General features: G+C 47.0%; 1 protein-coding gene across 2 annotated transcripts in view; it reads right to left on the bottom strand.

Annotated features, from left to right (window-relative positions):
* LOC8051887 (DDB1- and CUL4-associated factor 8) overlaps positions 1-26473 on the bottom strand; it is a 56383-nt gene extending 29910 nt beyond the window's left edge. The window contains exons 1-5 of one of the 2 annotated variants that reach the window (XM_029987990.3): positions 26212-26473; positions 16673-17062; positions 16063-16283; positions 12486-12836; positions 5881-6021 (exon numbers count right to left, since the gene is read on the bottom strand). In XM_029987990.3, coding sequence (XP_029843850.2) covers positions 5881-6021; positions 12486-12836; positions 16063-16283; positions 16673-17021 — 1062 coding nt within the window. In that variant the 5' untranslated portion in view covers positions 17022-17062; positions 26212-26473. The remainder of the gene's footprint in view (positions 1-5880; positions 6022-12485; positions 12837-16062; positions 16284-16672; positions 17063-26211) is intronic. The other variant, XM_029987992.4, reaches the window with a different exon arrangement.
* Between the last annotated feature and the right edge of the window lie 14 nt (positions 26474-26487).

The raw sequence follows: 26487 nt of genomic DNA, 5'->3' as shown, positions 1-26487 counted from the left end.
GCGAATGGGTTTACATTGGTGTGTCAAAAGCTAAAGCACATGTAGCGCGCGCTGTGCACTGTCGTTCAACCGGCGATTTTCTCGGGTTGCAGCGTTTCTGTAAGCACCACTCTTTTACAGCGGAGCTGTTAAGGGCTAGTTTCTTCAGAATCATGTCCGCCAGCAAATAAATGTCGACACAACACTCCGGACAGCTACCGCCATCTATGAGCGACGGCGGCAACCAGACAACCGGCTTGTCTTTTGTCTGGTTGCCGCTGTTGCTCATAAATGGCCCGGCAACCTGTTCAGCCTTTTCACTCTGGCTTGCCGACTTGCAGCCGGCCATTACTTCATTCCCACCATAGTGCAGTTTCGCTGGTCTCCTTTCTTCACCAGAGTGGAAAGGCCGAAAGTTTTTCGTTTCATACTCCTGCCCATACTAGACATGACGCATTTGTGCATGGTCCAACGGCTTTCTTACGATTTTGGCATCTTAAAAGAGAAACTACATTGCTTTAGTGTGATGCAACACTAAGCCCTGACGGAAGAGCATAAGCATACCCAAATCTTTCAGGCTCATTCCAGACTGGCGTGCATTTCACCGTTTCCTAAGCAAGAAGGGGATGAATGAGCTCTCCCTTCCCGCACAAGCTGGAGTGCTCCAATTCGAAGGACGTTCTCGCAGAATTAACTGTTGTACAAATGTTGGCTATCGTCCCATCTATAAGCCCGCCGATAGCATTACAGTTAGTTTTTCCATATTCTAGACTTTGTAGGACACCAGAAGGCAGTGTACCAAGTGGTGTCTGTTGTACATTCAGTGTTACATTGAGTATTTCGAACTCCTGTTCTTGAAATTCGCTTGATGAGAGTTTTGATATAACAAACTACCCGTTATATATCAAACTAATTATTGCATCCGACGAAGTTCGTTATAAAGAGGTTTGACTGTGCAACTTGGATAGATAGCTCAGTGACAGCAGGCTGTAAACAGCGAATTGTATTCCACACCACTTCCCAACTCTAGTATTGAGTTGCTATACAGCTGTAACTCTGCATAAAGTATGAAACAAAAATAGAAAATGTGCTATATCTCCCAACGAAAAATCTATGGACGTTTCATATGAAGTAACGGTGCGAGTTCCATGTTCCAAAAGCTCTAAACGTTTTTCACTGCATTACAAAAAGAACTGATTATGCATGATTTGCATAAATGTAGATAATGGTTTCTTACCTTACCTTTTATAAACTGACACAGCAAAGATATGAATAAAGTAAAGCATTAAGTAAGCTTGTAATACTGGTACAGGCATTTGAGGCACTGATATAATTAAGACACTCATATGGTAGATGTTTTCTAGAACTGGTGACTTTACTATAGATAGCTTCTACTGTACCATAAAAGTTTGTGCTTTTTTTTTCTCTATTTTTGCAGATTTTAATAAACTACCAATACGAGTTCTAGAGATAAGTACTGATCAAAAATTTTTCAAAGAATTAAAGAACTTCATACTGGCTGGCTCATTTCTGTCAATACGGCTGGAATATACTGGTGTACCCAGTCTTCCTATTTTCAGATAGCTCCAATCTGGAAGGATAACACCTAGGCACCACCTGGCACAACAATCATGTTAAATTTTATGTAAAAAAAAAAAAAAAATTGGCGCTGTAAGTTGAAGCAGAAACACGGCAGGGGTAACGTTTTGTTGGCTTTTGCCAATGAAAATGAACTGCTGAAGAGAATCTAGTGTTTGCGAACTGCGAAAACGAAAAGAGGAAACATTGGGCAGAGGGCCATGGATGCACAGAACATAGCGGCACGCATGTGTGCATTTGCCGCACATGTGACTTTTAATTTGGCTTCCTGTATTCAAGTCTTAATTTTCCTAAAAGTTTTGTTAATCGGAGGAAAAGCCAACATCTCTGAAGTAGGATTCACCGAAACCTTTGTGGTGAAGCGATCCTGGAAGCCTACGTCGTTGGATTGCGCCGACGGTGATGCTCGCTTACTTTTCAACTCACGCTACAGGTAGTGCCAACTGCGTGCCGTCGTTGTGAGGTACTGGCCGTGGAAAGGGGGCTCTTTGTGTCGCCTGGAGACTGCATACATGTGGACGCTCAGTCTATGGGTATCGTCATCGTGAGGTACCGATGGCAGAAACGCGAGTCTTCGTGCCGCCTCATGGGAGGACAGTGCGTGTGGATGCTCTGTGTGACGTCCGCAGACCTAGACGCTTAGCTGAAGGCAAAAAAAAAACACCATAAAAACACTCTGTACGCTTAAGAAGACGCCTAGACAACCCCCAAAGATGGCATACGGCGACAAAAACAAGCGCTACTGGAACAAAACAGAGGGTTACTCGACCTCGTCGAAGGAAAACCAGAAACATTCCATGTTATGCCGGACCTCAATAAGGCTAGTATTCATGACCTCGACGGTGAAGGCTCGTCCCACGAGGCCGGGGCGTGGCCGAAGAGTATCGACTCCATGGCAGTCCTGCATGGCTGGAGAACGTTAGGCTCCATTTGAAGGGACCTGTTCGATTTTGGCTTCAGGCACGTGTCGAAGACCATACTAAGTGGGAGGACTTCAAAGTCGCCTCTGGAAAAACCTCTGTGGGCCAAACAAGCACAGCTGAAAAATGTAAGCAAACGCAGGAGAAAATCTAGATGAGGGGAAAGTTCACAACAGCATATTTCCTCGAAAAGACCTTCTCGTTCAAGGTCCTGGGGCCTCTGCACAACACGGTAGCATTGTGCTACAAGGTCGACTTGTTGATTCCAGCCAAGGACTGGGAGGACTTGCTGGTTCAGCTCAAACAAGTCCTGGATGCTCTGCAGGCTGCCGGACTAGCCCTGAAACTATCTAAGTGTGTGTCTGGAAGTGACAAACTTAATTACTTAGGCTTCAAGATTGTGAAGGGCTACATGCAGCCCGGTGAAGTGAAGCAACAAGCCATGCTGGAAACTAGCCCACCAACAGATGCTCACGGTGTCAGGAGGTTTCTGGGCCTGAGAGGAGTTTTCGTACGGTTCATTCTCCACTATGCCCTGAAGGCAGAACCTCTTATTTGTCTGACGAAGAAAGATAAAAAATTCACATGGGGAGTAGAGCAACAGGAGGCTTTTGACCAGCTCTGAAAGGAGCTAACAGAGCCCCAATACTGAAGTTGTACAACCCTTCGGCACCAACTAAACTCCACACGGACGCAAGCAAGCATGGACTTGTGGGAATGATTCTTCAGCAAGACCAGTCAGGACGCTGGCACCTGGTGTTTTGTGTTAGTAAGCGAACAACTAAAGACGAGAACTACCATGCAGAAAAACTAGAGCTGATTGCAATAGTCTGGAGTATGGAAAGACTTCGTCCATTCCTTCTAGGCATTCCATTCATGCGGGTAACAAATTGTAAAGTAATCATGTACGAAACTCTTAAACCACAGGTATAGCAAAATGGTTTGACTTACTACAGGAGTATGGCTTGGAGGAGAAGCACCGAGCAGGTGAGAAAATGGCTCGTGTGGACTACCCGAGTCGTGAACCCATGGGAGCGTCAGAGGACACCCTTGACGAGATTGTCGAAACCAGGGTTAAAGTGTCCCTCGCTTTAGGTTTAGAGGACCAACTTGTGGTCATCCAGTGATCTGACACAGACTTGGCTAACCCTGCACAGATTCTCAAGAAGCCAATCACAGAAAGGATTAAAAATGAAAGCTGTTTACAACTCCCTGTAACGCCGAATTAGGAGGAGGAGGGAAGGGTACTGAGGGGAGGGTATACACCTCAACCCTCCTCCTCATCCTGCCTGCTACTCCTCCCTCTGAGCGGCGGCAACGTCGCCGTCGGCATAACCGTGAGGTCACGTGACCCTTGTGACCTCACGGGGGTCACGTGTGGCTTTGAGGGGGTCCTGAGGACCCCCTGAGGGGGCCATATGACCCCTGCAGGGTCACGTGACTCCTCAGGGGGTCCTGAGAGGGTCACTTGAGGAGGAGGAGGGAAGCGTACTGAGGGGAGGGTATACACCTCATCCCTCCTCCTCATCCTGCCTGCTACTCCTCCCTCTGAGCGGCGGCAACGTCGCCGTCGGCATAACCGTGAGGTCACGTGACCCTTGTGACCTTACGGGGGTCACGTGTGGCTTTGAAAGGGTCCTGAGGACCCCCTGAGGGGGCCACATGACCCCTGCAGGGTCACATGACTCCTCAGGGGGTCCTGAGGGGGTCACGTGACCCAACGAGGACATTTGGGCAAGGTGCCGAAACGTCACCATGCCGAAACGTCGCCGCGGTTACGCCGCCGGCGACGCCGCTCAAGCCGGAAACAAGTGCTTAAGAGCTGCACTCTAAAAGGAAAATGTCAAAGTCAAGAACCTACTACTGAATGATTGAAAGCTGTTTTACATGAAAGAAGTCGGACAACTCCTTTTTGTGATGCCTAAGAGCATGCGTAAAACACAGTGTGTCAAGTTTCACGACTTGCAGGGACATTTTAGTGCAGACTGAACTGTGACGAAAATCAAGGAACTCTATTGGTTTCCTCGGATGAAGCGCTAAGTGCACCGGCACATCCGTAGGTGTTTCGAGTGTCTGATCACGAAGGTACCAGGAGAGAAGAAGCCTGCACTTCTGCACTTGATACCACCTGGGAAGAGGCTATTTCAAGTTGTACACATTGACCATGTTGGTCCGTTTGTGAGAAGTTCCAAGAAAAACCAGGGGATTTTGGTGCTGGTGGACAATCTGACCAAGTTTGTATGCCTCTACTCTGTAGAGACACATCAGCAAGAAATGTACTGCAGTGCATGCAGAGTTTTATCGCCGAGTTGGACTACCGAAACGCATCATTTCGGACCGTGGTTCCCGTTTCACATCCCACAGCTTCGAAGCCTTCTGCCAGAAAAATGGTGTGGCTCACACGCTGAACTCATCACACCATCCAAGGGCTAATGGCCAGGCAGAGCGAGTGAACCAAACCCTGGCACCGTGCATTATTGCTAGAATCAAGGACCCGGCTCACAAGGACTGGGATCGGAACATCAAGGAAATAGAGGGCTACCTGAACACAGCGTACAGCATAGACCACTCACAACGTAACCGCTTATAGTGCAGGACCGGGTATAATGCGGCTTTTTTAAACCACCGGTTCGCCTCCCATAAAACTCCATGTAATTTTTTTTTTTTTGGTGGGACATTGCAAAATGGCAGGCTGCTGTGGAAGCAGACCAAGCGGACGTAAAAGTGGCCACATTACCTTCCCGCCAGAACTGGAGATTGAAGCTAACGAAAGCACGCTCGGATTCCATCTCCCATGTACTTTTGTCAATAAAGACAACATGGGTGTTATTTTGTTTACATGCCACTACTAGAAGCTTGTTACATGGCATGTAAACAGCGTCTCGGTAAGGATCATGGCCTAAGGGGGGGGCTCAGCCGCCGCCCCCCCCCGGATCTCACCAGGGGGGGCACGAGCCCCAATGCCCCCCCGTAGTCTACGCCTATGCACTTGTGACCAAAAGACCTTCGTACCTTGATGACTACACCACATAAACTGAGGACAGTTCACTGCCAGGAATGGCCGAGTGTTAGCTAACTCTGAAAACGAAGGGAAGAAACACTGGGCAGAAAGCCACGGATGCAGGGAACATGGCGGCACGCAAGTGTGCGTTTGCTGCACGTGTTACTTTTCCTTTTACTTCTCGTATTAAAAACTTTTAATTTTCCTAAAAGTTTTGTTAATGGAGAAAAAGCCAACACTAGGTCAGGGGTTAAATGAAACCCCTTCGGATTAACATATTGTGTAGAAAAGCCTGTGAGACATGAAGCTAGAAAGTCATGCACATACGCATGTGAAAAAGAAAGTTAGAGCAGCAGGGATTTGTCAAAATCCTTTCCTCACCTTATGGGCGGCTGCACGATGCTGTGCCAGGCGTCGGGTAGCCTTGCACACTCCCGTGGAAGACAGCTCGGCCAGCCGGACAAGTCCATCACGAGCGCAGCTCACTATGTAGCAGTCTCCACTCATCGGAATAAACTTGGCCTGCACGAAGCAAGGGAAGATGAGGAACTAATGAACGGATGGGCAAGCCATTAATTTTTAAACATAAAACCTTGGCACAATGGTTGCAACAATGCGATCACACAAAATAAGACTACTTTGAATGGGATGAAACACGGAGGTCTTAGTGGCTCGTGTTCGAATCACAATGTAACAACTCGTGTTCGAATCACAATGGAACATAGAAAAACACAATTGAATGATGCTGCATGATAGGGCCTTTCCTTGATGTCCACATAACATAGTCGAACATAGTGAAATGATACAGCGTCAATGTGTCTTTATTTAGGTGGTGTTGAGCTAGCATGCTTGCATAGATATGCTGAAAGAGTGTGCAGGGGACAAAAAGGAAGAGAACAAGTACGTGCTTTTGAGAAAACGAGGAATCGCTTATTAGCAGGGTCAAAGTTGGGGTGTGCAACCACAAGAGACAAACTTTGCGTTCCTCTCCAGCTAGAGCACCAACTTTGGCAGGGCTTTATTTAAAAGACGCTACATGGGCAGATGTTCGTGGCATCGAGGCATCAAATCTGCTTCAAGTTTCTCTGTGCCAGATCACTGCGAAGCGACACACAATACATTCTGTGTTACCACTGCACTTAGTGCTTGTTTGTCAGGATCAGGAAACAAACACTTACCGTAATATCCCGAGTCATCGCCCACCCCCCTACCACCTGAAATTCATTAAAAAAGTGGGGTGGGCCATGTCTCGGTGGGTGAGCACAAACACTTGAAAAAAAGCGGAAAAAACCGCCTATTTTTCTCTGCGTATCTAGCGCTGATGCAAAAGAGATACATCAAACTCAAAACTCGATTTAGTTTGATTGTTTTATAGAAAAAAAAGAAATGCTCACGAAAGAATATTTTACTATAGCGAAGTCCGTTGCTTGCATACGCGCTAGAAACACCGCCGATCTGCATATAGCACTAACGTTTGTTCCGTGAAAGAATGTCACCATTATGTTCTCCTAGTTAGTAAAAAAAAATGAAAGAAAAGTCTACAAGAAAATAGAAAAACCGACCAGGTGCAACGAGCGAGCGAGCGAGCGGACCAAAGAAGCAACCAAGAGCAATGCTGGGAAAGCGGGAAAGCCGGCGGTCGTGTTGGCAAATACTTTGGCGTCGGGCCAAGTCGGGCGCCTTGCATACCTCGGCAAACCTCACTCATGAGGGCCCTCACTCATCCTCATCTTCACAGGTGAGGTGAGGGTGAGTGAGTTTCTGAACCAGGAAAATTCATGAGTGTGAGTGTGAGGGTGAGTGAGGGCCGCGAGGGCCCCGAGGGCCGTGAGGGCGGTAAGGGGTATGAGGGCCATGAGTGCGTGAGGGCGGTGAGTGGCGTGACGGCGGTGAGTGGCGTGACGGCGGTGAGTGGCGTGAGGGCCATGAGTGCGTGAGTGGTGTGAGGGTGGTGAGTGCGTGAGGGGTGTGAGGGCCATGAGTGCGTGAGGGCGGGCAGTGACATGAGAGGCGTGAGGGCTGTGAGGGCGATGAGTGAATGAGGTGTGTGAGGGCCATGAGTGCGTGAGGGCGGCGAGGGCGGTGAGTGCGTGAGGCGCCCTTCAGATCAAGCATCGTTCTCAGCAATTTTTTGTTCTCTAGCTTTCCCTAGATCGACACGAATTGCTGAGATCGGGTCCGGCTCGAAATAAGCAAGCAACTCGGAGCAATTCGAATACGTTTGAAGCGGCTGCATCCAAGCAGGGACGCAAAATTTTCACGTGATACCTCGTGCCGGTGATGATGACACCCAAAGACTTGGTTCTGGTTTGAAATCGATCGTTTTTTTGGAAATAAACTGTTTCAGAAAGGCGCATTAGTATTCTTAACGAGATTTAAATGCATAAAAACACGTTTATAATGCATAATTGTGTCTAAATAGTGCAAGAAAAATAAAATTTTATGATGACGATGGCAAATTGCAGCAATTGGTTGCTGCGTGTGATCGCGGGCGGCCCGTGTTGCTGGTGTTGCGAAGTAAAGTTTCTGGGCGAAATTGCCCCATCTGAAGCTGGCCCGAGTGGCGTGAGGGCCATGAGTGCGCGAGGGGCGTGAAGGGTGTGAGGGCCGCAAAAGCGGTGAGTGGCGTGAGGGCGGTGAGTGGCGTGAGGGCCGTGAGGGCCATGAGTGAGTGAGGGCGGTGAGGGCCGTGAGGTTCAGTGAGGGTGAGTGAAGGGCTGAAGGTGAGTGTGACTGTGAAGGTGAGGATGAGTGAGGGGCTGAAGGTGAGTGTAGCTGTGAGGGTGAGTGAGGGGCTTAGGTGAGTGTGGCGGTGAGGGTGAGGGTGAGTGAGGGCGACCTAAAATGCCGACCTCTGGTGCCTTGTCAATTGCAAGCTCTTGCGCAACTTTCTTGTTTGGTGCGTACATACGTGCGTCCGTGCACGGCGGGCTATCAATGCACGGTTGGGACGCTCTGCAAACGTCTGTGTAGGACGTTCCAGCAAAGCTTTATTTACGCTTTGGCTTTGCCTAAAATATTGCACAACAGCGGTCGCGACGGGCGGGAAGAAGGAGCGGGTTCGCGGTGACCTTACTTCGGCGGAGACAGACTTTGACCTAACACTCCGCGGTTACGTTAACAAACTCTTATTTTGTTATCTCCATCGTTTTCTTTTCGCACGGATACACGGATACACGGATACACGACCACTTTGGGGTCGCTCACGGAGGAAATGCGTAAACAAAAAGAAATGTCTTTCCCTCCTTCGTTTTACTTTGTAACGGACGTCCTCCAACTGTAAGGTCCGCGGCCGCGGCATTCGGGTAGGATGAGTGTTCGCGGACTGTTCGCGGATCGCAGAGTCCGCGCTGGGGTATTTGAAGGGGTGGGCGATGACTCTGTGTTTTTTTGGAAATCGATATTGGCCCAAAAAATGGGGTGGGCGATGGCTCGGGGATGGGCGATGACTCGGGATACTACGGTAGTGTTTGTTTCCTGATCTTATCAGTCTTGCTTTGTCGTTGCCGCTTGCTCATCATTTCGTTTGATTTGTTTTGTTCCCCCCATGGCACCATGTAAACAAGTGCTGAGCATTGTTGCATTTAATTATCGGTTACGGAAACCAAGGAGTCGAGAAATCCCAGCGTCGGGCGAGACAAAGAGGTTGTTGCATTTGCTCAAAGCTCGATCGAGTGCAGTGATAGAAAGTAATAACTAATACAGTGTGCAAAGCAGTTTGAAGACGCCTCAACGACACCAAACACGAACGGCAAACAGATGGACGTCAAAGTGTTCTCGAAACCTGAATGATCTAGACCAAAATAAATACCGTAGTCTGAAAATCAACCACATGCTCTTTGTACTGAAGAGGGGCAGAGGCATAAAATGTTGCCGCATGATGCACTTATTCCAACCACTAGGTATGCTTGTCTTTCATTGACCTTTTTTGTTTCATGAAAGACAAGCTGAACTCTGAAAACACCTCTGCTTAAAACAAAATGTTTGTGCAATATTTACATTAGCAGTGATGTGATTAGCAAAAGCCATTTTGGAGCACCTTCCGGAGCAGCCAGAACAGTGTTTTGGAGCAGCAAATGTGGCCTTTGGAACAACCAAAACAGTGTTTTGGAGCAGCAAAAGTGTTTTTAGGAGCAGCCAAGACAGTGTTTCGGAGCAGCAAAAGTGGCTTTTGCAGCAGAAATTTTTAGAAAAATAAAAAAAAAATATTTGTTTTAAGTGCTGTACAAACGAAAGGCACTTTGTGTTGAGTTGTGTTCTGATGAGACGTGTTGTGACGGAACTCGCTGCTTGTGTTTTTACTGCTGAGACATCCAAGAAGTGTACAGTGCTCTAGGCATTGCCGAGCAATTCCGAAAAACCGCTTGCCACCCGCCGTTTTACTGGTTCCCAACGTGCCAGATTTTCATCAAAAGTAAGCAAACGTAAGACAATGGATTGCAAGCAGCCCGGCTGGTGCTCTTTCGTGAAACCATGTTCGCATGCACGGAAGGGCAACTTCGGCAGGCTTGCAGTTCCACGTGCTTCGTCGTGCAAGCGGAGACAACAGCTGTTCGATCGAAACCGAAACCATGCCACTCCGCTCCGTCACCAACTGATTCCCAAAATTGTATGCAAAATATAATCGTCGAGCATACGACAAAAAACAATCCAGAAGCGCGTGCTTGCCAGGCCGCAAACAAGGCACAAGCTAAACACACACACACACACACACACAAAAAAAAAAGAACCTGAGCGCATCAATTTGTTTAAATCATGTAACGTATGATTTAAACAAAAACAGGAATGTTGATAAACATACGGTGATACATTATGGGTGGATAAACATGCGGTGATACTTAGTTTAATTTTAGAAAGTGCCATATCTGCAGCTACGAAGGCAACACCCGACGTCGCGAGACCACAGTGACTGCAAGGTAGGAACCAAATATAGTTTTCCCACGCCCGTTGCTTTCAGAAGCGAGTGCTTCAGCTCACAAAGTAACTCTCGCAGCGCAAAAATGTGGTTTCGTTTCACAGCATGACGGCGTGGCTGGTACCCGGCACGCTAGCGTCGGAGCATCTGCACACACCTATGCCTATCGTTCAAAATATTTTTAAAAAACATGCGAGACGAGACGACAAGATTACGAGACGACGAGAACGCGAGACGGCGGAAAAACCATGCAAGACTGGATGGACAATTGATGCAGGGTAATTTGTGTCGGGCGGCCGCTTGCGCCACATAACACACGCATGCTCAATTTCAGTATTCAGTTTAGAGTCAGTTATGAAAGGCGACCGAAATTGGTCTTTTGGCGCAGGCCTAGCGCAGATTATCTATATTTTGGCAAAATGTAGCAGGATGTAGCGAGGTTAGCCCCTTGGCGCAGTTTGGTGCAATCGTTGCAGCAATCACATCACTGAATTAAGAGACTCATTTTGATAAAGAGTGATTCCTCAGCATCGAGGCACATAGCCGGGGGGGGGGGGCCCATAAAACCCGACCCGCCCGCCCCCCCCCCCCCCCCCCCCAAAATCTTCCATTTTGTTGGGACCTCCTCTCCCCCCTCCCCCTCATACAGCATTTTGTCATGGGCAGGCCCCCCCCCGAAACAAAATCCTGGCTACGTGCCTGTCAGCATCAAACTACAGAGCGAGAGATATGTAGTTCAATTCTTAGTGAGGGACAAAGTGTTTTAGCACAGAATGTGTTTATGGGCTAGATTTCAAGCGAACAAGCATTATGCTAAAGTGAGGTAAAAGAGAGTTCCATGCAGGCAAAGGCAACATAAAGCATACACAGCACACAGCAGGCATATAAAGGCATTTAGAAGGTATATTTTGTTAGACTTAACCATACACAATTATAAATTAAGCTTAATTATTTATTTATTTATTGATACTGTCAGCCCTAGACAGGGCTTTTACAGGAGTGGGTAATACAATGCAGTAATTCACATACATGCACACAACAAACACAATTGTAACAGGCGAGATTAACACAACGGCTTGGGGGAAATTGAGCTACGGACTGTGCGATCCGCAGCCTGACACCTTTGCTCAGTGCCACGAAGAGGAGGTAAAAGCGACTGGAGTAAGTATGACTCATGAGAGCCTGCAGTATATTTTAAGAGACCGTCAGCACAAACAGCCGACTCTTGAATGATGAAGCCTAGCTCCCCAGTTGATTTCACAATGTGACGAAACGGATCATAACGCACTAACGAATAGCCCAGTGGACATACGGTGTCGCAAAATTTGCAAAGCAGCCAAGAGATGGCATAGTGGAGAGCACAGAAATCTGTCACATGCACGACCTTTCCGATACCACCCAAAGCTCCCTGCCCCTTAATCAAACATAACAAGTAATAATGCACAAATAAGGCCCGCACAACACATCCTTTGTTCCTCGGGTTAATTAAAATGATAAAGACAAGCTTGAGTTAATTTTTTGTAAATACATCTGGAGGGCACCGAGGAAGGCTTGAATGTGTTGTCATGTTCCATAACACCTTCTCGTGACGTATAGGTTCGAAAACGAGCCCTAAACCAAATTCTGCATTAGGGGTCAGCTCTTACATGATGAAATAACAGAGGCTACGAGGGATGTCCCAAAGACTCCTCGGGAAAGGAATTGCTAAGGGTTAGAAACCCCCCTTTTTGCACTTGCACTGGTAAGCTGTGCTGTGTGTTCAGACAGTGAAAAATTTGTCACCCCTACTGGCCATCTGGTGTCTCCGCCGTAAACTAAAAATTTAGAGAGTGCAGTACCACTACTAGCTTTGGATCTTGAACGTGAGTCACGCATTAGTGATACACGGTCACACGCTGGTACTACGCTGATCCAGATCGAAACGGGCTAGCGCGGGGCTTGAACCCGGGATCCACGAGTTCCGCGGCACGAGAGTTTGCACCACAAGCTCCGAGCTGCGGTGCATTAAAATGTTCAGCCACCGTTCCGCCGTGGACGCGGTCCAACGGTCCCGCACAAGGAAGAGCCTCACCTGGAAGACATTGCTCCTGTGGCCGCTGTCATACTTGAGCACGGGCTCCCCCGTAGCCCAGTCCCAGACGACCACGTTGAGGTCGTCCGAGCCGGAGGCCAGCCGAGTGCCGGCCGCATTGAAGTGCAGGGCGTTGACGCAGCCCTCGTGGGCTCGCATCTTGTACATGAGCTCCAGGCGCTCCACCATGCGGCGGCTGCCGTAGCAGCCCACCCGAAACGGGTCCAGGTGGGCCGCGCCCGAGCGCCGACCGTACTCCCGCTGAGTCAGCTCCCGCCACACCAGCCACTTGTAGGCCGGGGCGGGTGTGGGCGGGGTCGGGTCGTAGTCGTCCTCCATGCTCTCAGTGTCCTGCAAAGGCGACAATTCTGGGATGAGTCCCTCGGTGGCAGAGGCGCTTGTTCACCCGCCGAGGTTCACATGGCTGCACGCGTGACAAGTTGGCACCACGGGCGGCTCCTATGCGAGCTCTACTAATTGCATTCTTTGGCCACAGTTAAAAATTAAGGAGACAAAATGAAAGTTTATAAATAAGTTAATTCTTCACACACATATACTCCCTTTCATACTTAAGATGCAATGCTGTCAAAGCTACTGGCGCGAGCGTGGGGCTTGATCTCGTTGATCATTTGCACGCCTTCTCGCGCAAACAAAACCGTAGATGAAGCCACGCACTGGCGCCAGTAGCTTTGACAGCGTTGCACGCTAAGTATGAAACAGAGTATAGTAACCCCGCGATGAAGGATTATTCCTATGTCTCAGGGTTACTGTGGATGTCATTCACCAGCTCGCCTGCGTTTTTTACCTTTCTCCACTAGTTCTCCACAGTTGCTTTGGAAAGCCTAGACGAAATAAGCCAAGCTTAGATTCGTCATGAATTGATCTCGCGACAAAACGTATATGAACAAATCCGTATTCACGAAGTGAAATGTTCCCAAGTTGTGCGCAAGTTACGCCAGCGTCCTACGACGACGCCAGAGGAAGCCTTACACACTTTTTAAGATCAAATCGGCATGGCCGACAGCGTCGCTTGGTTACTCGTCGCAACGACTGACAGACATTTATTTTTCAGTCTGTTCATCATGCGTGTCTCCCCACTTCAAGGGGCAAGAAAAGAGAAGTGCTGAAAACCGACCACAATGAAAATGAACGCTAGATCTGCAGATATCGAGAAAAAGCCGCAGCGGCAACGATCCCACCGACCAAGCGACTGCCAAGGGCCATCTCGGCACACAAGGCCTAGTAAGGCATTCCTGAAGCAGCATTGCTCCGCCGGTCCCTGCCCGAGGCCATCCACTTACGACCGGCTGGCTTGCCAAATGGAATATGCCCGCGCACCACTCGTGGACCCTTCCCGCGCAAATACTTTGATCGCCAAACTCAATTTTCGGTTAAGAGGTCAATATCTTCCCCTTGTCATCACCTCGCCTTCAGAGGCAGCGGTGGCGAACGAGCGTGTCAAAAAGAGACACACTCGTCGATTCTCTTTTTTTGTGCAATATAAATCTAGAATAAATGCCGTATGGATTACCTTTGCAACATATTGTACATGCGCTTTGTTACTGATATGTCCTTTTTATTCTGACACGACGGTACGTCAACACTGGCGAGATAGAGCAGTTCGTGGGAACTAAGCGATGCCGGTCCAACCTTCCTCTGCCAATTGTCACGTCAGCACCGAGTTGTAATTGAAAAAGATTGGTCCTGAAGCACTTACCGAGAAGCGGTCCGACCGTGCGGTTCCAGCACTTCGATCAAACACCCGTGCGTCGAGTCTGAGTGTGAACGGGTAGTCACGTAGCTCTTGCTGACACTCTCGTATACAGTTCAAACGTATCTTCTTGGACATCGGCTTGCTCCCGCATCCCAGAGGACGCAAAAAACGCTGCGGCAATTCATTTCCATGCACCACTTTGCAAACGAGTGGTGCGGGACGTCTTCTTTTTTTGCAACGCTGACAGTCATGTTTGTAGCGATCGAGTTCATAGCGGTCAACGAAAAGGGTTATCCCAGCCTTGGCATTCGGACCAGTTTAAATCATAGTAGCGTTTGCTGAAAGGCCGCCTGCGTTTCTTAATAAAACTCCACGTGCTCCCAACTGTACCGAGCACTCCGAAAAGTTGTTCGGGTTGTCGAAGACGCTGTCGCCATAGCAACAGTCCGCTCTCGCGGGGATTGGGAGTTTGCGCGACACCGGCCGTTCTAATTTGCCCAAATGAGAATGTCACTTTCCTCCTCTCGCTTAAGAACACTTTCGTGAATACCGATTTCTCCGGAATTGTAGAATTACCCGAGACTGCGGGGACGACAGAAAAAAGGAAAAAAGTTTTAAATGATGACTCCTTTCCTTTTTCCTCACTTCAAAATCGCTGCCACACGGAAAGAGGAAGAGAAACAACAAACCAAAACTGTAGTCTTCAAACTGTCCAAGCGCAAGAGCTGCACGGGAGTTTTGAAATGGAACTTCATGCCTATCGATCATGGGTGAACGACTCTCTATGGGCGTGGTCAGGAAAGAGCTAAGTGTTGCTTCCTGCCTCGTCTATTGGGGAGTTTCAACCGTCATGTCCCTAGTGGCCGAGCTGAGAACAAATCCCGTGGAGACAACAACACAGCAATTTACTTATCTGCGTTCCCGACCCAAAGTTTGGCTGACATAGCAGAATGCTGTGCAAGCGTTTGGCAGGGACTCGTGTGCAATCAATGAAGCACCGATTGAAAAAGTGTCCTAGCCAAACACGGACATAGTGCTCATGTTCCCCGTTGTCAATCGAGGAAGATGACGTAAGGAATCCAGTCCATAGACCTTGTGTCGGACAAACACCGAGCTCCGTGGAAAACAGGCTGGACAAAGCACCCCCTATAGTTCTATCTCCTTGCCAATAGCACTCTAAAGGACATTATCAAATGTTATACCTTCCCGTTTTTTTTTTTTTTGGTTTTTTTCAAGGTGTCTTGAAGATGTGTCATTGGGGCTCTGCAACACTTCCCCACAAAGCACACAGAGAACCAATCGGAGTAATTCACAGAAGGAGGGCAGCAAATAGTCTGGCACCGACAGTTGAAACTTAAAATAGGCTCTATGCTGGGATTCATGGCATGCAAACACGGTGCTCAGTGTCTCGGCACAGTCCACTTTAACAGGTTCAAGACGTCACTGGCGCCTCACCATTTGCTAGGATACCCCTGTAAATGGCAATAATGAGCCCCCAACGTTCCCCATGAAAAGGCAGCCGCACAGGCTTTCTCTGCAAAAGAACTGACCTCATCCTTGAAGTTTGGATAAAGCGCCTAAAAAGAAGGGGACAAAAAGCTAAATGATACAAGGTGCCCTTTCAACTAAAGTTTACTGAAGGAAAAACAAAGAAAAAACACACAATAAAAGGAACCCAAATGTTGCCTAGTCATTGTTTCGGAAACCCTGCTTGATAATATTCATAGACCTTTTCTGATGGAACTACAGACGCTTTGCTCACAAAATTTTTGCCTTTGTTCCTAATCTCAAATTCCTCGTGTATTTTTCTGGAAATATTTTGTCTTTGTACCTCGCCTACATCTCAACGTCGTAGAACTTTACCTCATCCTTGCCCTCGTGGCTCATCTCGGTGTAGGTGGCATCACTGCGAATGGAGGCATCGTCGTCCGAGTCCTCTGTCAGCCAGCTGCCTCCACCGCCACTGGCCTCGGCGGCAGTGTCCTCCGACGCCGAGCCAGACCGTCGTGTCCTGCCAAGCAGGCCCAAGAGGCTCCTCCTCTTCTTCCTGTCTTCCATCTTCTGCTTCTTCTCCTCCGGAAGACCTGTTCCCAGGGTGGCACGAGTTGAACAAGTGCAAGGCAAAAAGATAGCACCAAACAAAGAAATAAGTTCCTCACTCCTGTCAAGGTTTCCTTTTATCCATTTCTTGTTCTCTCTGGCCATAGCCAAAGCCTCCTATCAAATCACATTATGCCCTTCAACTTACACCGGTGCAACGTAGGTAATGGAATGCTCATTCTGCACCTAGTTTCAATTGCATTTAGTTGGCTAGGTAGCGCCTGCGCGATTCAACTAACTTGTTGCACACGCTGTGAAGGAGATGCTCAGGGCACTTGCCCCGAGGCACGAAGTTGAAAGACATTGTGAAACTTATACGTGAGGCATTAACATACAACCCAATCATGAGTGAAAAAAGAAGCGCTGCATTCACCCTCGCTGTCTTCCTCTGTTTCAGTGGTAGGCCTCTTTTCAGCTGTCCCCGGCAGGTCTGAGCGTTCGCCAGGTCCGTCGGTGCAGTCTTGGTGCCCAGAGTCCGGGCTCTCCTGTCCGCCATTGGCTGGCCCACCCACCAACGTGTCTGCCACCTCGTCTGCAGGGTCTATCCCAATGCCACTGTCGTCCTTCTTCATGGGCCGTGCCTTCCTCTGATCTCCGCGGCTGCTCGGGTCCTTTGCAGAGTCCTTGGACTCTTTGGCAGGATTCTCCGCAGTTTCCGCGGTCTCTGGCTGCTCGGGAGTCCCTTCATCGCTGTGGGCAGCAGCCCCAGTTTCGGCACTCATTTCTTGATGTCAGCGAAACACCTTCACAAAGTCTCGTGCACCTGGAGAAATAGAAATTAAAAGCAACCATCAACTAAAATCCTCCCTCCATCCCAGTGTCGGGTTACATTCAGTACAAGTTAAATGCCAACCTGAAGAGTTTATGACTAAAGAACACAATGCCTGAATGCAACATAATTCAGGCAGCTGCACTATAAGACACAGAGGGGGAGCTTTTTTTTATATAAATGAGCCAAATGCAGAAACCGAAACTACCGTAAAATACAGGGCAAGCGCCCACTCAAAATTTAAAGATGATCGCGAAAAAATAGAGGATGGGCGCTTGTCTGGTCATTAATTTCACATATCAATGTACTGCGCATATTTCATCAGATCTCACAAATTTGGGTGTGGGCGCTTAATGTGCAGTGGGCGGATGCGCGGTATTCTACGGTAAGCCAATTTCAGCTGATGTTTGGGGGTCTTCGGTCATATCATGAGAGCAAAACCAATGTAAAGGTGGCCACGGTACAGAGCTGATATGTTTGATAAACACACATTCCTAGTTTTGCCACATTAATTTGTCTCAAAACAAAAAAAAAAGTGTTTTTTTATATGGTTTTTTAAATTAGAATTAATATTTCTGCTGATGCTGCACTGTCTACACTCTCATTTGACGCTGACAGTGAAGTAGAAACTACTAACCATTGAGCGCTTAGGATGTGCCTCTTTCATGTGACAGAGCTCTACCCTCATGCCTGTAGCCTTTGCTGGAGCTCTGACCTAAGGCCTACCAGAGATGAACCTACACATGTCCGTTTTCTGAATTATAAAAAAAATGGCTCATAGGGTCATTCCAGCTTGGCAGCCAAAGGTGAGGTTAAGATTGGCATCAGACTACTAACTGGTAAAGGAACTATGATGCAGTGTTAAGGAAATATGACAGAAGCTACGACTCTCACAAAAGGACTCGGCCTAATTGGGAACCGTTTGTTGTCTGCAAACACGTCTAATTAACCTTTTAAAGGGGCGATGCAGCAATTTTTGTATTTTGTGCCAATACCGCTTAGAACGGATCCCTGACGTTAATGACCTGTGAAATACCCGTTCGTTTTTCACCACACACAATCGAAGTCGCAGAAAAAAAATTAAGAAAAACGAGCAGAGTTCATCCCCTCAACTCGCAGCCAGAACAAGCGGCCACGTGATTGGGAGCCGATTATATGGCGCCAATGTTGATCACAGCCTCGCGCTGGGGTTGGCAAGGCACAGGACACGCGCTGAGTTCCAGCCATTGTTATGGTTCGGCTGTTGTCGTCATTGCAGCGATTGGACACAGGACACTACCCGAATGTTTCTCGAGCTATCGATTATCACGAGCCCAAATCGAGTGTCCACGCCATGCTCGAGTCCAATCTATGAGCCACATTCAAATATCGTCACTGGGCGGTACTGCTACCGCCGAGCTACGTCATCCGGTTTTGCAAAGGAGAGATTGAATGAAAACACTCGGTTTTGTCCTCGAAATTACAGCGCAACAAAGAAGTTTCTTGGTCAGTGGCGTTGCATGCGAGTATCCTTGAGTCTCACTACTGCCAGTAAGCTCGTGTAAATTGAAAGATATTCCAATTGAATATCGTTGCACCACCCCTTTAACCATTAAACATGAGCTTGGTTTGCCAGACGATGCATGCTTTGTTAGCAATTCTGAGAAAGCTGCAAGCACATAGGCATAGTTTCCCATGTTTTGTTTCACTTTACGAGGGTAAGCGGAGCCAAGACTATGCAACAGTACACTGAGTTATGCATATCAGCTGTGCAAGCGACCGAACCGGTCAGAGCTGATATGCATCACCTATGAGTGGGGCAACTGCCACACTCATAGCTCTGGTAAAGAAATTGTGATTGTCTCAAGGTTCAGAGGGTGTAATTGTTGCAGACTACAACATGGAAGACAGGATTACATGAAACAAAATCATGCAAAAGCCCCAGTTTAATGTTGGAATTCAGAATGCACGCTTCAAACCAGAAGAAGCTCGAGACGTCCTTGAAGTACATCTTGCACGGTAGGCTGTAAGCTGTAGTGCCATTTGTCAACTGACCTCTGTTTCTATTAAACAAAATGCTCCTTGGGGATACTGTTGAGTGGCTCATCTGTTAAGTCAAGCATGGAATTTACTTTGAGGCCAAAATCGTGCCCTATGTCGCTCGTCGCCGTCGCTCGGTTTTTGGATTTCTAGAAAACATTGCTCATCGCCTTGGTTGCTTGCTCCCGTCGCTTTCACGCAGTTCGCTTTGTCGCACGACTGACCAAACGACAGCGAAACAGGTCGCCGTCGCTTGTTTCATTGCTCCTCAAATCGCTTACATGCGGTTTATACTTTATGAACCACAAAAACGTAACTAAATGTCAATGCTAAAAAAGGCACAGCCTGTTAAGAAATAACCTAGGATTATGCACCTTTCTGATCATTTATTCTGAGGTCATTAAGAAGCCATTCAGTACTAATATCATAGAATAGCTCCCCGCTTCCCACCCCCTTTCTCCTTAGTAGAGGGCTTGTCGGCATTTGCCTCTAAGCTTTGCTGTAATCCATGGTAAGCGGCAAAAATAACCTCAGAAACATCACTCCTTCATTTTTACTTAAAAGGGCCCTGCAAGCACTTTTTTACTTGTTTTTTATTTGCACCAAACCTGAGCGCACTGATCGTAGTAACTTAATGTAACTTTTCTTTTCTCGAATTTCACTTTATTTTAAAAGTTATAGGCAAATTAAGATTACAAAAACACGCAAAAAATAACCTCCCTCATGACGTCTTTGGTTGCTTGAGTGGCCGTGAACTAGAAAAGAGATAGTGAGCTCAGCGAGCGCACACGGCTGCCACACTCCCTGTCGACGGCGCGAGAGGGCGCCACTAAAGCGTGTTCTGGATAGGCTGCATACAGCGAGCAGCCAGAGCGGCTCTCATTGCATTTGCTGCGGGATAGAACACTAATTCGGCATGACACTTCATTGGCCACAAACGACAGCAAACACGGGGTAAAAGTCAGTTCAGAATTTGAGTCCCTTCGCGCTGCCGTACCACGAAATGGCCAAAACGCAAGACAAAGCTACTTGCTGAAGGCCTTCGGAACGCTCGGAGCCGGTCGGATCCTCCAGTCCATAAACGACCACAGCGCCGTCGCGTACGTCCGGGACCTTTCCGTGTCCGGCGCCTGATCCCACTACTCTTTTCTAGTATGCGCCGCCTTTTCCACCGCGTGGTGGCGGGTATGTCGACGGGTCATTTCTTGTTTCCGTACTTTAAAACTGCATTTGTTTCTTTTCTGATTTAAAATACTGAACAAAAACTACTTTTATGAGTAATTGAAACGGTTCGTGCCACTTATATTTTGTATTTCGACTAAAAAAAAAGCTTTTAGTGGCTCTGACCAGTAGTAAGCCCAGGACCAAAGACGTCCCATTTTGCGCGCTTTCGGTACCGCGGGTCGCCCTAGTCGGTGGAGGAGGAGGTTTCCGCGTCGTCCGGTTAAAATATAATGCAATGATATTTAGTTACTCTCTCCGTGCCCGCTGGCTCGCCCGAACCCCAAGAGACTTGGAAACCGCAAAAAAGGTAGACGCTTAAATATGATTGCAGGGCCCCTTTAAGGTTCTGATATTTGACCTTGTTTCTCGTGACATCTCTAGAAAAGAAACAAAAAGGTTTGCCACGGAATTTTTTGAAATTTTTTGGAATCTTCTTCTAAAGGTACTAGCATGAGCAGAAAGCCTTTGTGCTGGCTGAAATATGGGCAATGAGGCTTTTATAGTTGTTAAAAAGATAAATCAAGAATGAACATGTGCAACGGTTCCATTAGCATCCACCAAAAAGATGTCTGCTATTGAGAGCAGCACATAGCAGTCTTTTCCAAACTATTTTTGTCTAAAACAAAGGCAAGAGCTACACAAGCAGGCAAACTGGCAACACGCAGAGGAAACAAACTATAATAGTTTCCAAGATTGAAGAAACCTCAAAATATTACATTGTGCATCTCACAATTTAGTTAATGATATATGGATGTAGGGTGGTCACACAAGATGCTGACATGGCAAAACTAACCGGAAAAGTTGGTGCCTGCACACAGGAACTTCACACTCACGCCAAATGCACATTTGGTGCGAGATTTTATTTTGCGGAATTTCAAGGCATAGCTGCGTTCCTGCGAAAAATGAGATCAACGTACTTGCCAAGGGTCAACGACAGATCTGTTTGGAGACGACCGAGTCGGCAACGACTGCAATTTGTGGTGCCATCTTTTGGTAGGTCCAGCGAGCAAACAACGCACTCTGTCGCCGGCTCTCACTAACCCTCACTAACTCAGTCGTCTAAATTTTATTGCCCTACTTCTCGGATGATATCGGTCTTAGCCCCATCCTCCCCCAGTACCAGCTGCCCTACAAGTTATGCAGACTGGACATGCACACACCCCACAAGGCCACCCAACCACCGAAAACGTATTTCCAACACGCCACTTGTCTTTATGCAAGCAGCGAGTCTACCACTGTAGATATAACTCTCTATAAATATATATATATATATATGTCTCTTCCTGTGTCCTCCATGTGCCCTCTCCCCCTCTCTAAAGTCCCTTTTCAGATGAATGCAGTCACGCAATCTTGAGGCTCATTTCAATTACACGCAAAAAAATATGTTTCAACAACTCGGTCACCGGCGAACCCGTCCACTGCTGACCCTGGCAAGTTTGTTGGTTTAATTTTCTACAGGAAGGGAGCTATGCCTTCAAATTGTACAAGGTAAAATAAACCACCTAAATAGGAGTTCCCGAGAAACAAGAACAGTGTTTTTTGGCTTGGTAAATAGGTAAAATAAACTAAGCATAGCAAAAAGCTCCAACATTGTGAGAATGTGACGCTAGCAGTTGGGATAGAACGCAAAAGTTTGAGGACATGAAATCACCTGAATCAAAAGATAATTGAGAAAAACAAAATTTTTCTGCGAGCTGACGTTCGGCTAAGCCTAGTATCGTCAAAACAAGAAATGACACTATGGGTGCTGTAGCATCTATTTCAGTAAAAAAGACTTGTCAACAAGAGAAAACAGTACCCTCTTTCGTGCTGAGAAGTCGTTTTCACTGAAACATATGCTACATACTCCCTCAGTGTCATTTTTTGTTGTAACAATATTAGGCTTAGGTGGACGTCAATTCAGAAAAATTTAGTTTTTCTCAATCCTTTTTTGATTGAGGTAATGTTACGTTTTGAAGCTTTCACGGACTTTGAGCTTTCTGGAATGCATAGTTTATTTACTTGGTACGAGGAACACAGTTCTTGTTTCTAAGAAACTCCCCAAGGGGATCGGTGGCCGAGTGGGCTAACACACTCCAGCGCGGAGCACGCGGAGCGAAAGCTCATGCTGCAGAACCCAGGGATCATGGGTTCAATCCCCACCCTTGCTCACCCATTTAGATCTGGATGAGCATTGTGCTGGCGTGCGGTCGTATATCACTACTGCATGGTGTACAATTAAAGACCCCAGGCTAGCGGTTGTACTGCACTGGCTAAATTTCTCGTCTACAGCTGGGAGACAAGTCGCTCGTTGAGGCAGACTAATAGCGAGTCCGTTTCACATGCACTGGCACCATTCCAGTTCTTTCCCAGAATGCATCGCACTTGCGGAGTGTCGCACGGAGAACTGGCCTCGAACGAACTTGCCAAATGCACGGAGTGCAGAAAACTGATGCTGCCGCCATCTATGTTGTACAAAGAGGACCGACATCAAACTGAAACTAGCGCCTTTCTGTTCGACATGATGGGTGGGAATGCAAGAGTGCAGTTGCTGCCAACATTTATCTATAAACGTGGGTTGCTGCAACCCATTCCTTTTATTTGCGATGACTTCAAGCAACTCGGCTGTCGTAGAGATATTTACAGACGGCATAAATTTCCGCCCAACCAGGGCCGTGTTCCAAAACTTACTCGATCTTACTCCAGGGTAAGGGTTTTGGACCTTGGCGTTTTAAAACCTACCCGCGTCCAGCGTTTTCCAATCTGTGTGTTCACGTGACAAGGGCCGCCAGAGTAATTCGGATCTATTTAAGTAATTGGAACACACCCCGCTGACTACCAACCATCTGGGGTTTACACTGATGAAAATTGACGATGATATCGGCTCAGAAGCTCGATCCGTAGCGTGAACCACAGAAAGGGTACGGCTTAAAACTAGCGTGTTGGAATATCCAGAAAAACGTTTTGTGAGGCTTTCGATTTCGATCGTAGTTACAGGGGGATCAGAATTTAAGCCTTGGTGACGTAGGTATTAAACATGATCATGTTGCCCAAACCTCGGGTAGAGTCAATATGCTTAGCTTTCTCGTATGCTTCGTGGGCAGTCACTGGTTTCTGCTGATGTTTAACAAATGTTAAATTTTTCACCCAGACATGCAGGTTTATTAGCATCTGCACAGCAACAGTGACTAAAAACCTGCCAATAAAGCATGGGTTGTCAATTGCTTCTTTTATGAAATAGCAGACGCTCACAATTCAAGCTCGCGCTTGATTTCGTTGCCCGCGGGACACGATTTCTATCAGAAAATCTACTTTTTCCCTTTCGGTTCCGCCGTACAAATGACACATAGTAGCAGACGAAACCTTCTTGCCTGTTCCCGCTCCTCGCCGGAGCGAGGCACGACGGGATTGCATTTTGGCGCACGCTCGATGTTCTCAGTGCAGCGAGTGCATGCACGTATGGGGTGCTGGCGCTGAAACAAACTCGGAGAGTGCAACCACTCGTGGAGTGCCGGCCGAAACAAACCCGCTCCACGCTGCGAGTGGGCACGAGTGCCATGAAACAAACTCGCTACAAGTCCTAGGCTGTATAAACATACGCACATCCCAATTTGCTTTTTTGGAGGGGAAACTCCTTGTACATTTGGTAAACTCCAGCTTTTTATAGCAGGCACCTATTTTTTTCGGCTTGTTTTAGAACACTAGGGCCCATTATGACCAACTTGTATACAACAAGCCCCCCCCCCCCCCCGCAAATAATTTAATATTTTTGCACTGCAAATATTAACTATGTGTTACCAAACACTCATTCTCCACTCAAATGCAATGCTAGCAGTCTGAACAAGAAGCCTGAGTTTCAGCATTAACTGTTATATTTAGGGTTCCGAGTTTTCGGTTTCAACCGATAAAAGTATGCCTAATTCATTTTCGGAAATTAGGTTTCAACCAAAAAAGGTCAGTTTGTAGGTTCAGCATTTTCAATTTAAACCGATAAAAGTATGTCTAACCCATTGTCTAAAATTCTGTTTTAACCGAAAAAGGTCAGTTGTTCAGGGCCGTGTCGAGGTGGGTGGTGGCGGAGGGGGTAGAGAAAGAGAGAGGACTTAGCAAGGTTCGACATAGTGAAACGTCTTCGAGATTGCTCTCTTCAAGGTTCAATATGCAACAAAAGAGGTCTTGGATCGGCCTTCACGGGACATCTGTGTCCTTTCTGTGATCAGGCTTAGTGTGTCAAGTTCCCGGCCCTAAGAAAAAAGTTTGGATGTGGGCTGGTACAAGGTTTTTTGCTTCATGCACTTCAGAGGACATTGAGGAAAGCGGTTAATACCTTTCTTAACACCCTCCCTCAAACTTCCCTGCAATTGAAAACATAAATACAATAAATTTTTTTTTCTTTTTGCCATTTTGCTGGTTTTTGTACGGTCATCACCTCAGAGGGTCACGTCGTCAGAATGGGAAGGAAGAAGAAGCGCGCTGAAGATTATTCCCGCGACTTCGAAGTGTGTCCTGACGGAAGTTGTAGCGAAGACCACGTATGTATATGTGCCGTTATCCTTCGGGTCATCACAAATATCACAGCTACAAGGATCATCTGATCCAATGTCCCATGGTGTTTCTTTCATATTCACCGAAGAAAAAAAGCGAAAATTGAATTTTAAAATAAATACCAAAAAAAGTAGGCCGAATTTTGAAAAAATAAAAACCGAAAACGAGGAATTCTAGTTATATTATTCAGAAGAGGGATTTTCTTAATGTGGCAGATTTTGCCTGTTTTTGGTAACTGGCACCATGGCACTCAATGTATCCGAGAGCTCTGTCGGTCGCCGGTTTCCTATTTAAAAATTATGAAAATCACATCTAACTTCTAAATAAAATAGCGGTTAGTGCTAAAACTTTGGCATCTGGTTCGGAACGCTAGGGCTACATTTGGGCGGAAAATGAGTGTTCGGCAATGCATACTTTATTTTTGCGATGAAAAAAACCTCGTGACTTTGTTTCGGAAAACATCTTGTATGGCCACTACGAAAAAAAGCACAAAAAGCTAGGCAACTGGAGATGGTCTTTTTTTTAATTATTCTTAATGACAGGGTTCTGCAGTGACCAACTAAGAGACCTGGGGAAATTTAACGAGTTTATTGTCCTTTCAATTAAATACTCACCTCAAGAACAATTTTAAAAAAAAGATCAATCTCTAGATATGACATATGGCACGTGTACCCTAACCATTTACTTAAAAAAAAAAAAAAAAAAAAAAGCATTGAAATTATAAATTTAGTTCCAACCTTACAAATATGACCCGGGGAGATGTTGCTCTAGAGTTTAGACCGTGCAGACAAAAACAATGAATTAACTCGGTCATCTTACGCTCATTTTCTAGTAGACGATAAAATTAGACGCAACGAAATTGGGTCCATTGTCAACGACCGATGCGACATGCAGCTGGTAGTCAATGAAGTCTTAGCACATCATATGAAAGCTTGCACTACGATACCCTCTGTGTAACTCCAAATTCACTAAGTAACATGTGGTCAAAATTAAACTTCGCAAACAAATGCCAAACACATTAGTAATTACGTAATGGAAGGGTAATCACGAAGATCGCTCGTCGCAGGCACAATTCTCATTAAACTGAACGTACGACGTGCAAACGGGGCGACAATGACGATGTTACTAACTATCCCCAGGTATGTGTCCTTCGCCAAATTCTTGCACCCATGTCGAAAACAAACCAAACGAGGACTGCCATTTTTTCCTGCGAGGTTAAGCCTATGGCTACGCAGGGCTCGTAAATAGTTTTGTGTAGGTAGGGTTGGTCCCCGCACATAATCAGAGAGCTCTTCGAGCAGTCAATGCACCCAGGGATCTTTAGTTGGGTCGCCAAACCGACCAGAACAGCGAAGTACGAATCACACGCCACCAACCTTTCCACCGTACGCTTCTCCGTGCATCGCGCAGTGTTTGAAACTCGCCCAGCTGATCGCTCTTCGGGAGATCGCTTTTCAGGATGAACTCAACCGAAACACGCTCTCAGCTTCAGTGCACTTGGGCACTGTACTGCGCCAAATAACGATGAATTAGTACGGGAGAAAATACTGTCATGTAGACTGTGAATTTACCATCGCCAGCACCAACGATGCAGTTCGAGAGTTCAAAATCGCTTCCGCAGCTCACACCAGAGGGCGGACTTTCTTTTTTTC

Source organism: Ixodes scapularis, unplaced genomic scaffold (genome assembly GCF_016920785.2).
Source record: "Ixodes scapularis isolate PalLabHiFi unplaced genomic scaffold, ASM1692078v2 PGA_scaffold0__279_contigs__length_252992795, whole genome shotgun sequence".
Taxonomy (NCBI): Eukaryota; Metazoa; Arthropoda; class Arachnida; order Ixodida; family Ixodidae; genus Ixodes; species Ixodes scapularis.
Note: the sequence above shows the minus strand (reverse complement) of the source record. Positions and strands in the feature narration are given on the sequence as shown.